This window comes from Phaenicophaeus curvirostris, chromosome 29 (assembly GCF_032191515.1).
Source record: "Phaenicophaeus curvirostris isolate KB17595 chromosome 29, BPBGC_Pcur_1.0, whole genome shotgun sequence".
Lineage (NCBI taxonomy): Eukaryota > Metazoa > Chordata > Aves > Cuculiformes > Cuculidae > Phaenicophaeus > Phaenicophaeus curvirostris.
This window is the reverse complement of record NC_091420.1, coordinates 2,960,404-2,978,592: the sequence shown is the minus strand read 5'-3', so window position 1 is coordinate 2,978,592 and position 18,189 is coordinate 2,960,404. Positions and strand designations below refer to the sequence as shown.

General features: G+C 62.8%; 3 protein-coding genes across 3 annotated transcripts; 2 read left to right on the top strand and 1 right to left on the bottom strand.

Moving 5' to 3' along the window:
• The first annotated feature begins 1,029 nt into the window (after positions 1 to 1,029).
• MRPL24 (mitochondrial ribosomal protein L24) lies at positions 1,030 to 3,548 on the top strand. Its single transcript, XM_069878867.1, has 6 exons — positions 1,030 to 1,100; positions 1,850 to 2,073; positions 2,170 to 2,265; positions 2,953 to 3,056; positions 3,135 to 3,265; positions 3,357 to 3,548. Exons 2-6 carry the CDS (start codon positions 1,894 to 1,896, stop codon positions 3,491 to 3,493), a joined length of 648 nt encoding a protein of 215 aa, XP_069734968.1. The 5' UTR covers positions 1,030 to 1,100; positions 1,850 to 1,893; the 3' UTR covers positions 3,494 to 3,548.
• Positions 3,522 to 11,912, bottom strand: METTL25B (methyltransferase like 25B). The gene is made up of 8 exons (XM_069878922.1): positions 11,828 to 11,912; positions 9,600 to 9,711; positions 8,205 to 8,483; positions 7,751 to 7,813; positions 6,542 to 6,694; positions 5,211 to 5,791; positions 4,268 to 4,455; positions 3,522 to 3,731 (listed from the first exon to the last, which is right to left on the bottom strand). The coding sequence occupies exons 1-8, from the start codon at positions 11,845 to 11,847 to the stop codon at positions 3,568 to 3,570; spliced, it is 1,560 nt and encodes a 519-aa protein (XP_069735023.1). The 5' UTR covers positions 11,848 to 11,912; the 3' UTR covers positions 3,522 to 3,567.
• Positions 11,913 to 13,355: 1,443 nt separating this feature from the next.
• Positions 13,356 to 17,851, top strand: ISG20L2 (interferon stimulated exonuclease gene 20 like 2). The gene is made up of 3 exons (XM_069878844.1): positions 13,356 to 14,093; positions 14,758 to 14,958; positions 17,017 to 17,851. Exons 1-3 carry the CDS (start codon positions 13,503 to 13,505, stop codon positions 17,128 to 17,130), a joined length of 906 nt encoding a protein of 301 aa, XP_069734945.1. The 5' UTR covers positions 13,356 to 13,502; the 3' UTR covers positions 17,131 to 17,851.
• Positions 17,852 to 18,189: the final 338 nt, after the last annotated feature.

The following is an 18,189-nucleotide window of genomic DNA, read 5'->3' as shown; positions in this document are numbered from 1 at the left end:
AGCGACGAAGCTGGGGAGGGGGCTGGAGAAGAAGAGGAGCGGCTGAGAGAGCTGGGGGGGTTCAGCCTGGAGAAGAGGAGGCTGAGGGGAGACCTCATTGCTCTGTGCAACTCCCTGAGAGGAGGTTGTGGAGAGGAGGGAGCTGGGCTCTTCTCCCAAGGGACAGGGGACAGGACGAGAGGGAATGGCCTCAAGCTCCACCAGGGGAGGGTCAGGCTGGACATCGGGAAAAAATATTTCACGGAAAGGGTGACTGGAACAGGGAGGGGGTTGAGTCCCCTTCCCTGGAGGGGTTTAAGGGCCGGGTGGACGAGGTGCTGAGGGACATGGGTTAGTGATTGATGGGAATGGTTGGACTTGATGATCCGGTGGGTGTCTTCCAGCCTGGTGGTTCTGTGATCACGCTGCCCAGGCCTGATACAGGCTGCTCGCTTTCTAAAGCTCCTCAGGGAGCCTTGGAGACTTTCTTTATCCGCATTTTCGGGGCGCACCAGGACACCCGCCAGGTCAGCGGCTCCCACAGCAGAAAATGGAGGCCTGGCCACGTGCCAGCCCCGCCACAGGGGCCGCAGGTCCCGGCTGCTGCTCGGGGAGCGCCCTGGCTCCGTGTGGGGAGCCCCGGCCCGCAGCGTGGGGTGTGGGGAAGGGGGGCCGGGGGGCGCTCAGCCCCAGAGCGCGGCCCCAACCGGGGGCGTTAATGGAGGGGAGGGAGGGCTGCGGACTACAACTCCCAGCGTGCCCCGCGGCCCCCCGCCTGTGTGCATTGCGTTGAGAAGGGCGCGAACTACAACTCCCAGCATGCCCCGCGGCTCCCCAGTGCACAGAGCTTGGAGGGGCTGCGGACTACAATTCCCATCGTGCTGCGCAGCTCGACCGGGTTCTCCCTTCCCAGCATGCACCACGCGCGAGGGGGGACTGCGCTGCGCACTACAGCTCCCGGCGTGCTTTGCGGCTACAGGTCCCGGCGTGCCCCGCGGCGCCCCACCGGATACACTGTAATCTGAGGGGGGCGGACTACAGCTCCCGGCGTGCTTTGCGGCGCGGGACTACAGCTCCCGGCGTGCCCTGCGCGTGCGCCTGAGGGGCCGGGGCGCGTGGAGGTGAGCGGGGCGGGGGGGGGGGGGCGGTGTCTGGGACCCCTTGAGGGGGGACCTGGGTCTATTTTTTCGGGGGGGGGGGGGGCGTTGCTCTGAGGGTCGTCCTGATCCCCTGCTTTGGGTGGGGGGCGCTCTATAGGACACCTGGGTCCCATTTTAGGGGGGGGCAGGGTCTCCCGAGTCCCATTTTTGAGGGGTGGGGGCTCGGTGGGACTCCTGGGCCCGATTTTTTTGAGGGGTGGGGGCTCCTGAGTCCCATTTTTGGGGGGCTGGGGGCTCTCTGGGTCTCCTGGGTCCCATTTTAGGAAGGGGCAGTCTCCTGGGTCTCATTTTTGGGGGACGGGGGCTCCTGGGTCCCATTTTTGGGGGTGTGGGGGCTCCTGGGCCTCATTTCTGGGGGGCTGGGGGCACTCTGGGTCTCCTGGGTCCCATTTTTAGAGGGTTGGGGCTCTGTAGGACTCCTGGGTCCCATTTTAGGGGGGGGCAGGGTCTCCTGGGTCCCATTTTTGGGGGTCTGGGGGGTGGTTCTGTGGGTCTCCTGGGTCCCATTTTTGGGGAGCTGGGGGCTCTCTGGATCCCCTGGATCCCATTTTTAGAGGCTGGGGGCTCTGTGGGACTCCTGGGCCCTATTTTTTTGAGGGGTGGGGGCTCCTGGGTTCCATTTTGGGGGGGCTGGGGGGGCTCTGTGGGAGTCCTGGGTCCCATTTTTGGGGGTCTCTGTGGGACACCCGCTTCGTTGTTTACCATCCAAGCTCAGAGTTGGGGGGGGCGGTCCCGGCAGAGCCCCCCCAGCACCATGCGCCTCTCGGCTCTGCTGGCCGCGGCGCGGCTGCGTCTCCCCCACGGCTACCGGCACGGCACGTGGCGCCCCGAAACCGCCGCTGCCCAGCACCGAAACCCCCCCGGCCTGCGGCGCCGCAAGGTCTTCGTGGAACCCGTCGCCTGGGAGGACTGGAAGGTGTTTCGGGGGGACACGGTGAGTCGTCCTGGTCCCCAAAACCACCCCCCCCCTATCTCAAGGGGCCAGGTTGTGGGACGCCCCCTCCCTGACCCCCTTTTTCTCCCCCCGCAGGTCCAGGTCCTCGTCGGGAAGGACGCGGGGAAGCAGGCGATGGTCACGCAGGTCGTGAGAGCACGGAACTGGGTGGTGGTGGAAGGGCTGAACACGGTGAGGCTGGAGCTGGGGTGGGAAGGGGGACGGCTCTCCAGGGGGACAACTCGCTCGGGAGAAGGGCTGGGGGCTCACTCCGTAGAGTTGTCTCTGCGTAGAGTTGTCCTACACCCAGCTGGGGGGCGGCCACCGTGTCAAGGTTGAGGGGACACCCCATGGCTATTGGGAACCCCTTCATCTTCCCACCCCATCCCTTTACATCTCTCCCATCCCTCTCCATCCTTCCCATCCCATGGCTCTCCATCCCATCCCTTTCCATCGCTCCATCCCATCCCTTTCCATCGCTCCCTCCCATCCCTTTCCATCCCATCCCATCCCTTTCCATCCCTCTCCATCCCTCTCCATCCCATCCCTCTCCATCCCATCGCTCTCCATCCATCGCTCTCCATCGATCCCTCCCATCCCATCCCATCCCTTTCCATCCCTTTCCATCCATCCCACCCCTTTCCATCCCATCCCATCCCATCCCATCCCTTTTCATCCATCCCATCCCATCAACCCAACCGCCAAGAGTTGACCCCGTAGACTTGTCCCACGTAGAGTTGTCCCTGTGTACGATTGACCACAGCCAATTATCCATGAAGAGTTGACCATGGGGACGTGTCCTAGACCCATCGGCGGGGTGGCTGCCGGGCTGGCGACACCCCCAGCTGCCTGTGACCCCCAAATCCCCCCGTACCCCAGCACTACCGGTACGTCAATCGCACGGCCAAGTACTCCGGCACCTACATCGCCAGCGAGGCGCCGCTTCTCCTCAACCAGATCTCCTTGGTGGATCCCGAAGACCGGTAAGAGGGTGGCGAGGGGGCCTCAACTGGGCCTCCCGACCGCGTCCCGTGTCCCCCCCAACTTCTCTTTGCCCCCAGGAAGCCGACGGAGGTGGAATGGCGCTACACGGAGGAGGGCGAGCGCGTCCGCGTCTCCTTACGCAGCGGCCGGATTATCCCGTTGCCGCTGCGGCAGCGCCGCGATAGAATCGTTCCGGAGCAGTGGATCGGTGAGGGGGGAGCAGAATTCGACCCCTGGAGGGGGATGGGGGGTCCAGGACCCACCTCGAGGGGCTCAGCGCCACTTTTCCACCTCCACAGACGGCCCCAAGGACACGTCGGTGGAGGACGCGCTGGACAAGACCTACCTGCCGTCGCTCAAAACCTTTGAGGAGGAGATCATGGACGCCATGGGGATCGTGGAGACGCGTAGGGCCAAGAAATCTTACTGGTATTAACTGGGAGGACTGGGTTGGGCAATAAAGATGGTGGCGCTTTCGGCGCAGCTCACGCCGTACGGACCTCACGTTTATTAGGGTGGAGGGTCCTGTCCATCTCCAGGGGGTTTGGCTCCCACCGGGTCCTGGTCCTTCAGCCCCGACAGCACCGGGCCCAGCGGCGTCCGCGCAGCCACCAGCGCCAGGTTCCGCGGGGAGAAACGGGGGTCGAAAAGGGGGATGAGGGCGCAGTGGAAACCTGGGGAGAGCAGGAGGGTCGGGACCGGCACCACCGCAGCTCCAGCACCATCAGAACCACGGCCCCATCACCAGAGAATCATGGACTCACCAGGCTGGAAAGGACCCACTGGATCATCGAGTCCAACCATTCCCATCAATCACTAACCCATGGCCCTCAGCACCTCGTCCACCCGGCCCTTAAACCCCTCCAGGGAAGGGGACACCTGAGGAAGGTCCCTCAGACTTGTTCTCCAGCCCCTTCCCCAGCTTCGTTGCTCTTCTCTGCACTCGCTCCAGAGCCTCAACATCCTTCTTGTGGGGAGGGGCCCACAACTGACCCCAGGATTCGAGGAGCGGTCTCCCCAGGGCCGAGGCCAGAGGGAGAAGAACCTCCCTGGCCCTGCTGGCCACGCCGGTCTGATCCAAGCCAAGATGCCCTTGGCCTTCTTGGCCACCTGGGCCACTGCTGGCTCGTGTTCAGTCGCCGTCAACCCCCACAGCCTCTTCACCACCACGTCCCCGTCCCCACGTCCCCACCACGGTGCCGGCCCCCACCTTGCTCCCGCAGGAAGAGCAGCCGATCCAGCAGGATGAGGGTCTCCACCAGCGGGGCCAGCAGTTGTGTCAGCGTGAAGAAAGCCACCACCTTGTGCTGCTGCTCCAGCATCGCTTTCACCTCCTCCGACTCCAGCGGGACGGCGTCCGGGTCCAGCCCCACGCGCGGCAGCCCCAGCCGGGCGTATCTGCAGGACAACGAGGGGGATAAATCCAAATCGGTTGGTTGGAAAAGACCTTCGAGATCATCAAGCCCAACCCTGTCCACCACTGAACCATCCCTGAGCACCTCAGCTACCTGCATTTTGAACCCCACCAAGGATGGGGACTCCACCACCTCCCCAGCAGCCGTTCCAGAGCTTGAGAACGTTTTTGGTGAAGAACTTTTTCCTGATGTCCAACCTGAACCTGCCCTGGGGCAACATGAGGCCATTCCCTCTCATCCCGTCACTTGGGGGAAGAGCCCAGCTCCCACCTCGCTCCAACCTCCTCTCAGGCAGTTGTAGAGAGCGATGAGGTCTCCCCTCAGCCTCCTCTTCTCCAGACTAAGCAGGCCCAGGTCCCTCAGCTGCTCCACAACCCCTGTTCTCCAGCTCCATTCCCTTCTCTGGATGCGCTCCAGCCCCTCAAAGTCCTTCTTGGAGCGAGGAGCCCAAAACTGAACCCAGGATCTGCGGATTCAAGTCCAGGAGGACCATCCCACCCCTGCTCCTGCTAGCCACCCCATGGCTGATCCAAGCCAGGATGCTGGTGGCCACCTGGACCGCTTCTGGCTCACGTTCAGCCGCTGTCACCCAACTCCCTCAGGTCCTTTCTTCACCATTCCACTTTCCATCCTCTTTTTCCCCAAGCCCGTCGCCTTCCACGAGGTTTTGAGACCCCAAGTGGAGAACCTTCCTCCTCAACTTCATCCCCGTGGTCGCCCCCCAAGCCCAGAACTCACTGGGCGAAGGTGAGCGCGTGCGATTTCTTCACCGTCTGAACCCCTGGATGCTTCATCCCCGGCTTGGCCGCGCGGATCAGGGTCTCCAGGGCCGCTCGGTAGCAGTGGACGCGGAGACGATCGCTCTCCTCGCCCAGACGCTCTCGATACTCCTCCAAGGCGTGGCAAGCGGCTTCGCGAGCCCGATACGAAAGCTCGTGGCCCGGTAACGTGGCTACCCAGGCGCTGAGCGGGTAGCCCAAGGGTCGCCCCGCCGGCTGGGGGCTCGTCGAGAGCTTCATGTGGCAACAAGGCACGGAGGCCACGGCGGCCAGCGCGGGGCTGCGGGCGAAGTGGCGCAGGAGGGCAGGGCTGAGGTCGCCGCAGGCGTGCAGCGCGGCCACCAGCACCCGCCGGCCCCCCCGAGCCCCCCCCGGGCCCCAAAAAGGGTTCGGGGCGGCCGCCGCGGGGATTGGGGGGTGCGGGGGCAGCAGGAAGGGCGACCCCGGAGACCAGGGGTCCAGGCGGCCCGCGAGGTGCCGGGGGGCACGAGGGGGGCACCTCCTGCTGCCAGGGCGCGGGGGGAGGCAGCCCGGACCCCTCTCGACTCCCACTTCCCCCTCACTTCCCACTTCCCCCTCGCTTCCCAGGTCCCCTTCACCTCCCAGTTCCCCTTTGCTTCCTACCCCCTCTTCACTTCCCAATTCCTCTTCGCTTCCCACTTCCCCCTCACTTCCCACTTCCCCTTCACCTCCCAATTTCCCTTTGCTTCCTACCCCCTCTTCACTTCCCAATTCCTCTTCGCTTCCCACTTCCTCCTCGCTTCCCCGTTCCCCTTTGCTTCCTTGCCCCCCCTTCCTCCCTGTTCCTCTCTTGCTTCCCAGCTCCTCCTCTTTTCCCACTCCCTCCTCTTTTCCCGCTCCCTCCTCACTTCCCAGTTCCCCTTCTCTTCCCAGTTCCCCTTTCCGTCCCAGTTCCCTCTTGCTTCCTGCTCCCCCCTCTTTTCCCAGTTCCCCTTTGCTTCCTCGCCCCCCCTTCCTGCCTGTCCCTCTCTTGCTTCCCAGCTCCCCTTTCCTTCCCTCTCCCCCCTCTCTTCCCCCTTCCCCCTTGCTTCCCACTTCCTCCTCTCTTCCCAGTTCCCCCTTGCTTCCCACTTCCTCCTCACTTCCCAACTCCCCTTCACTTCCCAGTTCCCTTTTCTTCCCTGCTGCCCCCTCACTTCCCAGTCCCCCCTCTCTTCCCACTCCCCCCTCTCTTCCCACTTCACCCTTTCTTCCCAGCTCCCCTTTCCTTCCCAGCTCCCCTTTCCTTCCCAGTCCCCCCTCTCTTCCCGCTTCCCCCTCTTTTCCCACTTCCCCTTTCCTCCTTCCCTTTCCCCCCCCCTTGCTCAGCTCCCTCTGCAGCCGCCGGTCCATCTGGGCCCCTCGCCCCGCCAGCCGCGCGTCCCCCTCCAGCGCCGTCACCGCCAGCCCCAGCCCCAGCGCCAGGAACCGCGACAGGTGGCCCTGGGGGGGCACTCGGTTAGAGGGGGGGGGGCACCCCCAGACCCCCCCCCATTCCCACCAAGCCCCCCTATTTCCCTCACAACCCCCCTATTCCCCCCCAGGCCCCCCCTATTCCTCCCAGCCCCCCACCCATTCCTTCCTAGGACCCCCCCTGTCCCCCCCCAGGACCCCTTTGTGTCCCCCCCCACCCCAAGATGTCACCAATGAACCCCCCTGACCCCCCACCCCGTCCCCCACCCCCCCATCCCCACTGGACCCCCCCTTTTGCCCCCCCCCCCCAATCTACCTTCCCAGACCCCCCTATTACCCCCCAGGTCACCCCATTTCCCCCCTCTGAACCCCCCCCCCCCCGTGTCCATCCCCCCCCATCCCCCTTGTCCCTCCATGTGTCCCCCCCGGACCCCCTATGCCCCCCCCAATCACCCCTATTTACCCCTGGACGCCCCCATCCCCCTTGTCCCTCCATGTCCCCCCCCTCAGGACCCCCCTATCCCTCCCCCATCACCCCTATTTCCCTATGGACCCCCCCATCCCCCTGGTCCCTCCATGTCCCCCCCCCCAGGACCCCCTATGCCCCCCCAATCACCCCTATTTACCCCTGGACGCCCCCATCCCCCTTGTCCTTCCATGTCCCCCCCCTCAGGACCCCCCTATCCCTCCCCCATCACCCCTATTTCCCTATGGACCCCCCCCCATCCCCCTGGTTCCTCCATGTCCCCCCCCCCAAGACCCCCTATGCCCCCTCATCACCCCTATTTCCCCCCCCCAATCCCTCTTGTCCCTCCATGTCCCCCCCAAGACCCCCTATGCCCCCCCCAATCACCCCTATTTACCCCTGGACCCCCCCATCCCCCTGGTCCCTCCATGTCCCCCCCCCCCAGGACCCCCTATGCCCCCCCCAATCACCCCTATTTACCCCTGGACCCCCCCATCCCCCTGGTCCCTCCATGTCGTCCCCCCCAAGACCCCCTATGCCCCCCCCAATCACCCCTATTTCCCCCTGGACCCCCCCAGGACCCCCCTGTCCCCCTGTTTTCCCCTTGTCCCCCCCCGTACCTGTCCCGCTCCCACGTCCACCACTCGGTGGCAACCGGTGGCCTCGGCCAGTAGCCACAGGAGCTGTGGGGAGGGGGGTCAAGTGGGGGGGGTCCCCTGGTTTGGGGGAGTCCCCTAATTTGGGGGGGGTCCATGATTTGGGGGGAGTCACCTGCTTTTGGGGGATGGGGAGGGGTTTTGGGGGGGTTTCTGGGTTGAGGGGTGGGGGTCTCATGGTTTGGCTGGGGGGGGTCTCATGGTTTGGGGGGGTCTCCTGGTTTTGGGGGGCAGAGGGATATTTGGGGGGGTCCCCAGGTTTTGAGAGGCAGGGAGGGGGTTTCGGGGGGGGAGTCTCCTGATTTGGGGGGGTCCCCAAGTTTTGAGAGGCAGGGAGGGGGATTCAGGGGGGTTCCCTGGTTTAGGGGGGGTTTGGGGGGGGTCCCCAGGTTTTGGGGTGCGGGGGGGGCGCACCCACCTTGGCCAGGCGCTGCACTTCGTGCTGTTTTTTGGGTTTGAGGTGGCGTCGGAGCAGGGGGGGCAGAGGGAGGGGGGGGCCGGGGGGGCAGCGAGGAAGAGCCAGAGCGCGGGCGGCAGCGGCGAAAGCCAAAAGGGAGAGGGGCCAGGGCCCCCCCGGGCCCCCCCCGGGCCCCCCCGAGCCCCCCAAAAGCCCTGCCAGCTGCGGGGGGGTGGCGGCAGCCAGGGGGGGCTGCCAGAGCGGGGGGACGCGCCCCCAGAGCCCCTCGGCGAAGAAATCCTGCGGGAACAGGGGGGTCGGGGGGGGGAGAGTGGGATAGGGGGGTCACAGAGTGGAAAGTGGGGGGCACGGGGGGGAAAGGGGGGGTCTGGGGGATGGAAAAGTGGGATGGGGGGAAAGGGGGGGTCTGGGGGGCCACAGAGTGGGACATGGGGGGCACAGAGTGGAAAAGGGGGGTCTGGGGAGGGGGGAGAATGGGATATGGGGGGGAAAGGGGGGGTCTGGGGGGCCACAGAGTGAGATATGGGGGGCACAGAATGGAAAGGGGGGGGTCTGGGAGGAGGGAGAGTGGGATATGGGGGTCACAGGGGGGAAAGGGGGGGTCTGGGGGGCCACAGAGTGGGATATGGGGGGCACAGAATGGAAAGGGGGGGTCTGGGAGGGGGGAGAGTGGGATATAGGGGTCACAGGGGGGGTCTGTGGGTGGAAAAAATGGGATACGGGGGCACAGAGTGGAAAGGGGGGGTCTGGGGTGGGGGGAGAGTGGGATATGGGGGTCACAGGGGGGAAAGGGGGGGTCTGGGGGGCCAAAGAGTGGGATATGGGGGGCACAGAATGGAAAGGGGGTTCTGGGGTGGGGGGAGAGTGGGATATAGGGGTCACAGGGGGGAAAGGGGGGGTCTGGGGGGCCACAGAGTGGGATATGGGGGGCTCAGAATGGAAAGGGGGGGTCTGGGAGGGGTGAGAGTGGGATATAGGGGGCACAGGGGGGGTCTGGGGGCAGAAAAAGTGGAATATGGGGGGCACAGAGTGGAAAGGGGGGGGCACAGGGGGGAAAGGGGGTATCTAGGGGGGCAAGAGTGGGATATGGGGGGGAAAGGGGGTGTCTGGGGGGGAGAGTGGGATATGGGGGTCACAGGGGGGGTCTGGGAGGCAGAAAAGGTGGGATATGGGGGTGCAGAGTGGAAAATGGGGGGCATAGGGGTTTGGGGGGGTCACGGGGGGGCAGGAGAGGCATGGGGGGGGTCATGGGGGGCACAGGAGGGGGTCCAGGGGGGTCGGGAAGGCACAAGTGGAAAAGGGGGGGCTATAGGGGGACCAGGGAGGGGGTTATGGGGCACAGGAGGGAAAGGGGGGGCCATGGTGGGGGGGGCCCAGGGGTGGGGGGTCCCTCACGATGACGTAGGCGTCGAGCAGGGGCCGGTAGAGCGCGAGCAGGCGGACGATGTCGGCCACGCGGCGCCGCGCGGGGCTCAGGGCGGCCGCGACGTCCTCGCCAGCGGGGACCCTGGGACGGGGACAGCATCGCAGGGCTGGGACGGCACCACGGGGCGACCCCCCCGCCTCCAGCCACGACGTCACCAGGTCTTGGTGTCACCCAGGAGCCCCATTCACCCTCCTTCAACCATGTCACCAGGTTCTTGATGTCACCCAGGAGCCCGATTTGTCCTCCTTCAACCATGACATCTCCAGGTCTTGATGTCACCCAAGATTTTGATTCCCTTCCTTCAACCATGATGTCACCAGGTCTTGATGTCACCCAGGAGTTCGATTCCCCTCCTTCAACCATGTCACCAGGTCTTGATGTCACCCAGGAGTTCGATTTGTCCTCCTTCAACCATGTCACCAGGTCTTGATGTCACCCAGGAGTTCGATTTGTCCTCCTTCAACCATGACATCACCAGGTCTTGATGTCACCAGGTCTTGATGTCACCCAGGATTTTGATTCCCCTCCTTCAACCATGATGTCACAGGTCTTGATGTCACCCAGGAGTCCAATTTGTGCTCCTTCAACCACAACACTTGGTCTTAAGGTCACCCAGGATTTCAATTCGCCTCCTTCAACCACCTCACCAGGTCTTGATGTCACCAGGTCTTGATGTCACCCAGGAGTTTGATTCCCCTCCTTCAACCATGATGTCAGTAGGTCTTAATGTCACCAGGTTTTGATGTCACCCAGGAGTCCAGTTTGTGCTCCTTCAACCATGACATCACCAGGTCTTAATGTCACCCAGGAGTCCAATTCACCCTCCTACAAACATGACATCACCAGGTCTTGATGTCACCAGGTCTTAATGTCACCCAGGATTTCGATTCCCCTCCTTCAACCATAGTATCACCAGACCCTGATCATAGAATCATAGAACAGTTTGGGTTGGAAAGGACCTTAAAGATCATCTAGTCCCTGCCATGGACACCTCCCATGGATCATGGGCTCCAAGCCCCATCCAACCTGGCCTTGAACCCCTCCAGGGATGGAGCAGCCACAACTTCCCTGGGCAACCTGAGCCAGGGCCTCCTCACCCTCATTGTGAAGAAATTCCTCCTTATATCCCTGTTCCCCCTCATCCTGTCACCACAAGCCTTGGTGAACAGCCCCTCTCCAAGTTTCTTGTAGCTCCTTCAGGTACTGGAAGCTGCTCTAAGGTCTCCTTGGAGCCTCCTCCAGGCTGAACAACCCCAACTCTCCCAGCCTGTCCTCACACGGGAGGTTCTCCAGCCCTCACATCATCCTTGTAGCCTCCTCTGGCCCCGCTCCAACAGCTCCATCTCCTTCTCCTGCTGAGGATTCCAGACCTGGACACAATCCTCCAGACGAGGTCTCACCACAGAGGAGCAGAGGGGACAATCCCCTCCCTCCCTGCTGTTCACGCTTCTCTTGATGCAGCCCAGGACACGGGTGGTTTCTGGGCTGCGAGCACACGTTGCCGGCTCACGTCGAGCTCCTCATCGACCAGCCCCCCAAGTCCTTCTCCTCAGAGCTGCTCCCATCACATCATCCCCCATCGTGTACTGAAACCAGGGACTGACCTGACCCAGGGGTAGGACCTTGCCCTTGGCCTGGTTGAACCTCCTGAGGTTCTCCCAGCCCCACTTCTCCAGCCTGTCCAGGTCCCTCTGGATCCCATCCCGTCCTTCTGGTGTGACAACTCATCTTGGTGTCACCTCTAAACTTGCTGAGGGCGCCCTCAATCTCGCTGTCTACATCATCCATGAAGATATTAACCAGCTCTGGTCCTCTGGACCCCTGAGGGACACCCCTTGCCACCTCCTCCACCTGGACTCTGAGCCATTGACCACAACTCCTTGAATCCAACCATCCATCTGGTTTCTTCTCCAACAAACCATCCACCCATCAACCTCTCCGATCCATCTCTCTCCAATTTAGAGAGGAGGATGCTGTGGGGACCGTGTCCAAGGCTCCACAGGAGTCCAGACAGCTCCCATCGGCGGGTTGTCCCCTCTCCCCTGCTGTGGTCACCCCATCCCTACGTGGCTCCTACAGGATTTGCTCCTGGTGAACCCTGATGTCCCCCCATTCCTCCCACAGCCCTGCGGTCCGCCCGGACCATAGAGTCGCCCCGCCGCTAGAGGGGGGCAGAGCGGCCCCTCGCCCCACTCACCGCTGCGCCCCGCGGACCATAGAGTCGCCGCTCGGGGGTGCGTGGGGGGCAACGGGGAGAGGAGGGGGCAGAGCGGCCCCCCCAGCGCGACGCGGCGCACGCTGATTGCGTCACCGCCGGGCGGCCACGCGACGAGCCGGGGGGGAAGGGGCTTCCGCTTCCTGTGCGACGAGGTAATGGGGGGGGGGGCGGCCTGTCCTGGGACCGTGGGAGGGGGGGGACCCGGGGTTTCGCGGGGCTCCTGGGTGTCTCTGGGGTGACCTCGGGGCTTTTGGGGTGACTGTGTTTCTTATGAGGGGTCCCAGGGTCTTGGGGGGGCACCTGGATGACTTTTGGGGCGCCCCCGCCGCGCCTTGAGGGACACCTGGATGTCTTTTAGGGTCAGCCCAGGACTTTGGGAGGCACCTGGGTGTCTCTTGGGGTCCCACTGGGGGGTTGGATGGTGCCTGGGTATCTTTTGGGGACACCTGGGTGGCTTTTAGGGGAACTCCGAGGCTTGTGGGGGGCACCTGAACGTCTTACGAGGAATCCCAGGGTCTTGGGGGGCACATGGGTGTCTTTTGGGGGCACCCCAAGGCCTTGGGAGGTGCCTGGGTGTCTTCTCAGGGGACCTCGGGGCTTTGGGGGGGGACCCTGATGTCTTTTAGGGGGTCCCAAGAGCCTTGTTTGCGACCTGGAGCTGGGGGGGGGATCCTGGAACCTTGGGGGGGACATTCCGAACTGGAGTGAGGGGACCCCGATTCCTTTTGGGAGTGACCCTGTGCCTTATGGGGGACCCCAGGGTCTTGGGGGGGGCACTTGGGTGTCTTTTGGGGGCACCCCGGGGCCTTGAGGGACACCTGGGTGTCTTTTGGGGGGACCCTAAGGCCTTGGGAGGTGCCTGAGTGTCTTTTAAGGGGACTCTGGGGCTTGGGGGGGCACCTGGGTGACTTTTAAGGGGACTCTGGGGCCTTGGGAGGTGCCTGGGTGTCTTTTAGGGGGACTCTGGGGCTTGGGGGGGGGACCTTGATGTTTTTTAGGGGGTCCCAAGAGCCTTGTTTGCGACCTGGAGCTGGGGGGGGATCCTGGAACCTTGGGGGGACATTCCGAACTGGAGTGGGGGGACCCCGATTCCTTTTGGGAGTGACCCTGTGCCTTATGGGGGACCCCAGGGTCTTGGGGGGGGGGGGGCACTTGGGTGTCTTTTGGGGGCACCCCGGGGCCTTGAGGGACACCTGGGTGTCTTTTGGGGGGACCCCAAGGCCTTGGGAGGTGCCTGGATGTCTTTTAAGGGGACTCTGGGGCTTGGGGGGGCACCTGGGTGTCTTTTAAGGGGACTCTGGGGCTCGGAGGGGGGCACATGGGTGACTTTAGGGGGACCCTGGGGCCTTGGGAGGTGCCTGGGTGTCTTTTAGAGGGACTTTGGGGCTTGGTGGGGGGACCCTGATGGTTTTTAGGGGGTCCCAAGAGCCTTGTTTGGGACCTGGAGCGGGGAGGGGGGATCCTGGAACCTTGGGGGGGACATTCCGAACTGGAGCGGGGGGACCCCAATTTCTTTTGGGAGGAGCTGGGTGCCTTTTGGGGGTGTCCGTGGGCCCTTTGAGGGGTTCCCAAATACTGAGCCCCCTCTCCCCTCCGCAGCCCCCCGCGGCTGGGGGCTCCCCCCCCCCCGTCACCGCCCCCCTCAGCTTCCACCATGGCAGATTTGATCCTCAACGTGGACTTTGTGGCCTCGGAGCCCCCCAGGAAGAAGGAATCGGGGAGCCGAAAGCACCGCAGCTTCGTGCAGCGGCGCCGGGCGCTGGAGCGACGCGGGGTGCTGAGGCAGAAGCAGCTCCCGCCGCCCGGCGCCGCCTCGAAACCGAATCCCAAGCGCCGGCGGGGCGGGAAGAGCACCGGGAAGGCAAAACCCACCCCGCAACCCACCCCGAGCCCCAAATCCAGCAGCTCTGCCTCCCTCGACCAGCCCGGCGCGGGCAAAACCGCCTTCGCCGCCACGCAGCCCCCTCGCAAACCCAAAGTGGTGGCCAAAGCCAAGCCACGGGATCCCAGTGTCCCCTTCCAGCCCAGTAAACTGGTGGCTCTCGACTGCGAGATGGTGGGGACTGGTCCCGGCGGCCGCACCAGCGACCTGGCGCGCTGCAGCATCGTGGGCTACGACGGGGACGTCCTCTACGACCGCTACGTCCGTCCCGCGGCTCCCATCGTCGACTACCGGACTCGCTGGAGCGGCATCCGCCGGCACCACATGGCGAACGCCGTCCCCTTCGGCAAAGCCCAGCGAGAGGTGAGTCCCAGCAGCGGTTTCTTGGGGGGATTTTAGAGGCTTTTAGGGAGCATCATCCATAATGGATGTTCGATGTCTTCATCAATGACCTGGATGAAGGCATCGAGGGCACCCTGAGCGAGTTTGTGGGTGACACTGAGCTGGGAGGATCTGCTGGAGGGTTTTGAGGGTCTCCAAAGGGATCTGAGCAGGCTGGATCCATGGGCTGAGACCAACGGGATGAGGTTTGACCAGGAACTTGGGGCACAACAACCCTGAGCAGCTCCAGCCTAGGAGAAGGCTGGCTGGAAAGTGCCTGGAGGAGAAGGACCTGGGGGGGTTGGTGGAACAGGAGCCAGCAGGGGCCCAGGGGGCCAAGAAGGCCAAGGGCATCTTGGCTTGGATCAGAGCCGGCGTGGCCAGCAGGGCCAGGGAGGTTCTTCTCCCTCTGGCCTCGGCCCTGGAGAGACCGCTCCTCGAATCCTGGGGTCAGTTCTGGGCCCCTCCCCACCAGAAGGATGTTGAGGCTCTGGAGCGAGTGCAGAGAAGAGCAACGAAGCTGGGGAGGGGGCTGGAGAAGAAGAGGAGCGGCTGAGAGAGCTGGGGGGGTTTAGCCTGGAGAAGAGGAGGCTGAGGGGAGACCTCGTTGCTCTCTCCAACTACCTCCCTCGTTTTCCCCCCTCAGATCCTGCGCATCCTCTCCGGCAAGATCGTGGTCGGCCACGCCATCTCCAACGACTTCAAGGCCCTCAAGTACTTCCACCCCAAGGCTCTCACGCGGGACACCTCCAAGATCCCGCTGCTCAACCGCAGGGGCGGTTTTCCCGAGAACGTCAACATCTCCCTGAAGCGCCTCACCAAGGAGCTGCTGCACAGGGACATCCAGGTAGCTCCGACGCATCTTCCTTCCTGATCCTGGGTGCCGCTGCCTCAGTTTCCCCTTCCCTAGAATCCATTCTCATTTCAGGATTTTCTTGAAACTTGGCAGCCCCGTGCCTCAGTTTCCCTTTCCCTAGAACCCATCCTTATTTCAGGATTTTCCTGAAACTTGGCGGCCCTGTGCCTCAGTTTCCCTTTCCCTAGAATCCATTCCCAGTTCAGGGCTCTCTTGGAGCTCAGCAGCCCCGTGCCTCAGTTTCCTTTTTCCTAGAATCCATTCCCATTTCAGGGCTCTCCTGGAGCTCAGCAGCCCCGTGCCTCAGTTTCCCTTTCCCTAGAATCCTTTCTCAGTTCAGAGCTCTCCTGGAGCTCAGCAGCCCCGTGCCTCAGTTTCCTTTTTCCTAGAATCCGTTCCCATTTCAGGGCTCTCCTGGAGCTCAGCAGCCCTGTGCCTCAGTTTCCCTTTCCCTAGAACCCATCCTTATTTCAGGATTTTCCTGAAACTTGGCGGCCCTGTGCCTCAGTTTCCCTTTCCCTAGAATCCATTCCCAGTTCAGGGCTCTCCTGGAGCTCAGCAGCCCCGTGCCTCAGTTTCCTCTTTCCTAGAATCCATTCCCAGTTCAGGGCTCTCCTGGAGCTCAGCAGCCCCATGCCTCAGTTTCCCCTTTCCTGGAATCTGTTCCCATTTCAGGGCTCTCCTGGAGCTCAGCAGCCCTGTGCCTCAGTTTCCCTTTCCCTAGAATCCATTCTCATTTCAGGATTTTCTTGAAACTTGGCAGCCCTGTGCCGCAGTTTCCCTTTCCCTAGAATCCATCCTTATTTCAGGATTTTCCTGAAACTTGGCGGCCCTGTGCCTCAGTTTCCCTTTCCCTAGAATCCATTCCCATTTCAGGGCTCTCCTGGAGCTCAGCAGCCCCGTGCCTCAGTTTCCCTTTCCCTAGAATCCTTTCTCAATTCAGGGCTCTCCTGGAGCTCAGCAGCCCCGTGCCTCAGTTTCCCTTTCCCTAGAATCCATTCCCAGTTCAGGGCTCTCCTGGAGCTCAGCAGCCCCGTGCCTCAGTTTCCTTTTTCCTAGAATCCGTTCCCATTTCAGGGCTCTCCTGGAGCTCAGCAGCCCTGTGCCTCAGTTTCCCTTTCCCTAGAACCCATCCTTATTTCAGGATTTTCCTGAAACTTGGCGGCCCTGTGCCTCAGTTTCCCTTTCCCTAGAATCCATTCCCAGTTCAGGGCTCTCCTGGAGCTCAGCAGCCCCGTGCCTCAGTTTCCTCTTTCCTAGAATCCATTCCCAGTTCAGGGCTCTCCTGGAGCTCAGCAGCCCCATGCCTCAGTTTCCCCTTTCCTGGAATCTGTTCCCATTTCAGGGCTCTCCTGGAGCTCAGCAGCCCTGTGCCTCAGTTTCCCTTTCCCTAGAATCCATTCTCATTTCAGGATTTTCTTGAAACTTGGCAGCCCTGTGCCGCAGTTTCCCTTTCCCTAGAATCCATCCTTATTTCAGGATTTTCCTGAAACTTGGCGGCCCTGTGCCTCAGTTTCCCTTTCCCTAGAATCCATTCCCATTTCAGGGCTCTCCTGGAGCTCAGCAGCCCCGTGCCTCAGTTTCCCTTTCCCTAGAATCCTTTCTCAATTCAGGGCTCTCCTGGAGCTCAGCAGCCCCGTGCCTCAGTTTCCCTTTCCCTAGAATCCATTCCCAGTTCAGGGCTCTCCTGGAGCTCAGCAGCCCCGTGCCTCAGTTTCCCCTTTCCTAGAATCTGTTCCCATTTCAGGGCTCTCCTGGAGCTCAGCAGCCCCGTGCCTCAGTTTCCCTTTCCCTAGAACCCATCCTTATTTCAGGATTTTCCTGAAACTTGGCGGCCCTGTGCCTCAGTTTCCCTTTCCCTAGAATCCTTTCTCAGTTCAGGACTCTCCTGGAGCTCAGCAGCGCTGTGCCTCAGTTTCCCTTTCCCTAGAAAACATTCTCATTTCAGGATTTTCTTGAAACTTGGCAGCCCCGTGCCTCAGTTTCCCTTTCCCTGGAATCCATTCCCAGTTCAGGGAATGAACTCCCCGTCTCCGTCCTCCCCCCCAGGTTGGGAAAAGCGGCCACTCCTCGGTGGAGGACGCCCGAGCCACCATGGAGCTCTACAAAGTGGTGGAAGCCGAGTGGGAGCAACACCTTCTGCTGAACCCCGAGCAGGACTGAGCGTCCTCGGCCCCGTCCTGCGTCCCGAAAGGGCCCCGGAGCCCGCGGGGAGCAGCTCCGAGCGGCTGCTCCGTCCGTCCAGGCGAGGTAGCGGGGACGGAGGCAGTGGGATCGTGGAGCCGAGAGGGACGTTTTCCTCATCTTGGGGTTCTCCATGTGCCTTGTTGACAGCGGCTGCTCTTCTCCGTTGTCAAACCGACCCTCAGGGGGGAGAATCCCTGGGGTTCTGCACCCCCCGGTGCCAAAACCCCCCGAGCCAGAGCCCGGGGGAGGCGTTTGGGTTCTACCGGCTGCGTTTTCCGGAGCGCAGCCCCGTTTCCCAAGGGAATCGGTGCCCAGGGCGGGCTCCTCGCCCTCCCGGTTCTTCTCATCTTGCAAAACTCCCTCTGACGAGGGCGCAGGAGGAGCCGCCAAAGGGCTCGGGGCTGTGGGAGCTGGGGCAGAGCCCGGCCGCGGGGATGCGAATCCTGCTGGGAAGTCCCCGTTCCTGATTCCGAGCTGCTCCCCGTCGAGGATTTAGGTGCCAGTCTTCCTCGTTGCGTCAAGGCGGCTGCGGGGGCCGAGGACGAGCCCGGGCACGGGGCATTGGTGTCACCAGGAGGCCGCGGCCTCCGCCAACGGGTCCAAACACCGGCGTGTGACTGTTCCCCGAGCTCTGCGAGGGCTGCTTTGAACCGAGAGGTTTATTACAAAACCTCCATTAAAGAGAAATGATTAACGAGCCCTTCGTTTCGGGGCGATGGAGAGGAGCTCCAGATGTGGGGATGGCTGGAGAGAGAGGGGGAAGCGAGTTTCTTTTCCACGTTGTCCTTTGGAATGGAAGTGGGTGACCCCGAAACGGGTCGGGATGGATGTTTGGGGCTGGGATGGATGCAGGCTGAGCTCCCAGGGGTTCCGGAGCCGGTGCCAGCTCCCATCTCCAATTTATGGAGTCGCTGTGGCAGCTGCCGCCAGCCGTCACCCAACACCCCCCAGCATCTGTCCCGGTGACCCCTTCTTCTTCCTCCTGGAGCACGTTGGCTCCTTCCCGCTGTCTGGGACCCCCCCAGAACCCCTTTT

Coding starts and splice junctions, on each gene's coding strand:
- ISG20L2 (XM_069878844.1), top strand. CDS start 13,503: ATGGCAGATTTGATCCTCAACGTGGACTTTGTGGCCTCGGAGCCCCCC. Junction 14,094..14,757: donor TCGGCAAAGCCCAGCGAGAG/GTGAGTCCCAGC, acceptor TTCCCCCCTCAG/ATCCTGCGCATCCTCTCCGG. Junction 14,959..17,016: donor TGCTGCACAGGGACATCCAG/GTAGCTCCGACG, acceptor CCTCCCCCCCAG/GTTGGGAAAAGCGGCCACTC.
- MRPL24 (XM_069878867.1), top strand. CDS start 1,894: ATGCGCCTCTCGGCTCTGCTGGCCGCGGCGCGGCTGCGTCTCCCCCAC. Junction 2,074..2,169: donor AGGTGTTTCGGGGGGACACG/GTGAGTCGTCCT, acceptor CTCCCCCCGCAG/GTCCAGGTCCTCGTCGGGAA. Junction 3,266..3,356: donor CGTTCCGGAGCAGTGGATCG/GTGAGGGGGGAG, acceptor CCACCTCCACAG/ACGGCCCCAAGGACACGTCG.
- METTL25B (XM_069878922.1), bottom strand. CDS start 11,847: ATGGTCCGCGGGGCGCAGCG. Junction 9,712..11,827: donor ATGGTCCGCGGGGCGCAGCG/GTGAGTGGGGCG, acceptor TCCCCGTCCCAG/GGTCCCCGCTGGCGAGGACG. Junction 6,695..7,750: donor TGGACGTGGGAGCGGGACAG/GTACGGGGGGGG, acceptor GTGCCCCCCCAG/GGCCACCTGTCGCGGTTCCT.